This window comes from Temnothorax nylanderi, unplaced genomic scaffold (genome assembly GCF_030848795.1).
Source record: "Temnothorax nylanderi isolate EJ_2023f unplaced genomic scaffold, tnyl_v1.0 TNYL_tig0300_pilon, whole genome shotgun sequence".
Taxonomy (NCBI): domain Eukaryota; kingdom Metazoa; phylum Arthropoda; class Insecta; order Hymenoptera; family Formicidae; genus Temnothorax; species Temnothorax nylanderi.
The window spans coordinates 210,001-213,677 of record NW_027249362.1 but is presented as its reverse complement, the minus strand read 5'-3'; the positions used below and the strand labels follow the sequence as shown (position 1 = coordinate 213,677).

Sequence of the window (3,677 nt, the reverse complement as noted above, 5' to 3'; positions counted from 1 at the left end):
TTAACGCTTTGACGGTACGAGAAATAACGATAATCGATTTTTCACCTATCAACGACTTCGCGGGCTATGTTGATGAGGAGAACGCGCAGTCTTTGTATATTTCAAGCGAACCATATAAGCAACTTTATTCTACTCGTGAAGTTATTATTGGACTAATTTCTCTTGTAAAGGGCAGTTTTAACTTTTTAAGTTTATTAGAAGATTACTTTTTTGTTCGACATTGTTTAACGTCGGTTAACAAGGATTAAATTCAAAAGTTATGTTGTTTAAATTGCACGTTAAAGGATTGGCCTTTGCAATCTCGCGCGAGATTTATACGGAGCTTCGTACAATTCAGTGCCAGTTGCTACTACATTGTTTTGGCACCGTACATCACTAAAGCTTCATTGAATAACGACAGTTGGATAATCCAATAAGAGAGTCAGGCTTGGTGAAAATCACGGTTGTTGTATTTCGGAACAGAAAAAGCTGCCGCAATCTCTATCGAGATACGCAGAAAATACCATTCATAATAAATTATGACGCACAAACTTTTAAAAGTTGTAGCATCGAAATAAAAAAGATAATATAAAAAAATATACTTTTTTAATTATTAAAAAAATGACTCCACATATAAGCATTCAGATAAAATGTTTAATAAGAGTTTAATAAATTACATTAAAAAAAATTATACTTTTTTCTGATTTAAATAAATAATTTTTTATCTCTCGCTCTCATATGCCGAGAAATTTTAAAGTCAATTTTAAAATAAAAATCGCGAATGTTCTGCATATTCCTATAGAGTTGTGATGCATTAATATGCTTGATTGCAAGTCTGCAATCTTTAATTGCGGAGGCAGGAAGCGTACAAGATCGATCGTTTATGAAACTGGTACCTAAACCATTACATGCTCCTTCTAACTTTCTTATTGCGTTCATAACGAGAAGATTCGCGACTGCATAACATATGTGCATCTAAGCAAACCGACAGACTTTTCTGAAACCTGCAGATATTTACTGGTTGGAGTGATCCTAATTATATGAGATATTGATATCGCGCGATGTACGCATAGTCGGGCTTAAGTTTGACGTTAATATGCGGGACTTACCAACGAGACAGATCGCTGCTGAAGCTTGAGACCCAGGTCCTCTTTTTCGTCTCCACAGTCGGTCGTATAGAACAGCACGCTCTTCTTAGATCCCCTGAAATCAACCCTCGTTAGTGTCTCCAGCGGACAAGAAGAGACGCGGGTCTTGTGCCTTAGCTCTCTAAGTCCACTTTACGAGACAGGAACGCGAGCTGGAATTCCGCGGTATAATCTGATTAGAACGAGGACCATAATTCGATCGATAATCTGATCGGACATCCTCTCACGACGCTATCGCGACCGACAATACCGCGGTAACGGTGATTTAGAAGAGGTTTCTATATAATAAGCGTGGTGGCGGAAGCACATGGAGATTCGTTATTACTATACATATATGGTTACTGCGTGAACTGTTATGTGTTATTTAAAATGGTAAAGGTTAAAAGGATAAGTATGTAAATTATAACTCTTTATAATAATAATCCTATAATATCACGTTATATGATTCGGATAATCTTGTTTGACTAAAGAACGAGCGTGTGATATGATACATTCAGCAACATTTTTCGCAATGCTTTTTAATTCTCTTAGCATTTTCCTAGCGATCTCGAGACCTAAACTGTCGCGCAGCATTGAAACGCAGTTGATAGGAACGACCGGCGCGCAGGTCGTTTTCGAATTATACTCTTCAATTACAAGCTATAAATCAAAGTACGGTCAACGCCCGTTCTGTCGCAGGCGATTAAACCTCGCAGGTCGGCGTAGCGACGTAGCGTGCATGCTTGTGTGGTATGCACTTATGGTAATCGTACCTAAGCGCCTTCCCATTACGGTTGAAGGGCTGATGTTCGGCGAGCACGGGCGAATCCGTGTAGCACCGGCTCTCGATCATAGCGACAACTACGGCATCGCAGCTCTTCTTAATCTGTCCGTCAGGTAGACATCTGCAAAAAAAAGAGAGTAGCCGTTACGATTGGAATTCGTATGTGAAATGAGATTTCGGTATTTATGACTCGCGATAACACAGTTTATCTGTCAGCGTCCCGCGCATTACTTTTTAATGATAAAATCTTCGCTCGATCTGGAGCTGATCTTTTCTTAACAAAAATCCCGAGAATCATATTAGAGCTTCTTGATCCGTAGCGTTATATATCTTTAACTTAACTTCAAATTAAAATATTGTTAGAGCCAGCATTGGGCAGATACTTCGACGCAAAGTATTTAAATACAAGCTACAACCCATACAGCACAAAATGTTTTTAAAAAATATTTATAAATATTTCTATAAAAATATTGCAAGAAATATTTTTAAATGGTTTTAGGAATATTTTAAAATAGTTAAAAAACATTTTGTGGTAACATTTTTAAGAATATTTTAAGAATCTTTTAAAAATATTTATAAAAATGTTCTTCTTTATCACCCAGGCAATATTTTCTTAAATATTATTTATTATATTTCAAATATTTTTGAAATATTAATTTAAATCTACATATTTATTGTTTTATAATCTCGTTCCAAAATATTTAAAAATATTTGAAATTTATTATTTTTCTCGATTCGTGATTCTATAATATTTTTTCAAATATTTTTGAAATATTATGAAATATTCTTAATTAAAAAAGATGCATGGTAACGCATTTTTCCGTGCTAGTTTGAAACGACGCCGCTAGGCGGCGCATAATGGTAAGACTAACTCGTAAGTAAATTTCAGTTGAGGGCTAATATAAGCAGGTCTCCGGCGAAACAAAAAATCATGACATTCGCAAGATATGTATATTTTTCAAATATCAAGATGTATATTTTTCAGATATTAAAAAAAATCCCTCAAACATGAAACAATTGTTGCTGATTGGGTTAAACATATTTTATTTTATGAAGTAATATATAATTTTATGAAATTGGCTGAAAATGAAACATGTAGTTGATAAGGTCCTGATTAAAAAAAAGGTTACGGAATGAGTTGCGATTGAAACATTGGTTGCGGAATAATTTGCGGAAAAAAATAATTATTATTGATTCGTAATAGTCGACGGTGTAACAGTAACAATCGTGTGAATCGTACACTTTAAGAGCCTATAGTAAAAAAACTGCTCATTTTTTAGCTTTTTGCCCATTAGGTCTTTTGATAAGGACCTACAACCCATACAGCACAAAATATTTTAAAAATATTTTTTAAATATTTATTAGGAAGATTAAAATAATTCACAAAAATATTTTTAGAATGTTTCTATGTCCGCCAGATCATGTCAGAAAAATATTTTTAAAAATATTTTTAAAAAATTGCAAATAAATATATTCAATATTATTTGTAAATTTTTTTAGAAATATTGCTTTAAAAAATAAAATGTTTAAACCAATCAGCAATAATTGTTTCACGTTTGAAAGATTTTTTTAATGTTTGAAAAATATACATCTTTACATCTTTGGAAAATATTATTTTGTATATCAATATCATCGCAGCAGTGTTGGATGAGCCACGTTGTATTGCTGGGAAAGATATGTCTTGCAAATGTCATGATTTTGCTTTACCAGAGGTCTGCTTATATTAGCCCCCAAATGAAATTTACTTATGAGTTAGTCTTACCATTATGCGCCGCCTAGCGGCGTCG

At 33.9% G+C, this 3,677-nt stretch overlaps 1 protein-coding gene across 1 annotated transcript in view; it reads right to left on the bottom strand.

The window, feature by feature from the left end:
- Positions 1 to 1,070: 1,070 nt before the first annotated feature.
- Positions 1,071 to 3,677, bottom strand: part of LOC139780831 (uncharacterized) — a 91,110-nt gene continuing 88,503 nt past the window's right edge. Inside the window, exons 6-7 of the mRNA XM_071719538.1 lie at positions 1,880 to 2,011; positions 1,071 to 1,182 (exon numbers count right to left, since the gene is read on the bottom strand). Of these exons, the coding sequence (XP_071575639.1) occupies positions 1,071 to 1,182; positions 1,880 to 2,011 (244 nt within the window). The remainder of the gene's footprint in view (positions 1,183 to 1,879; positions 2,012 to 3,677) is intronic.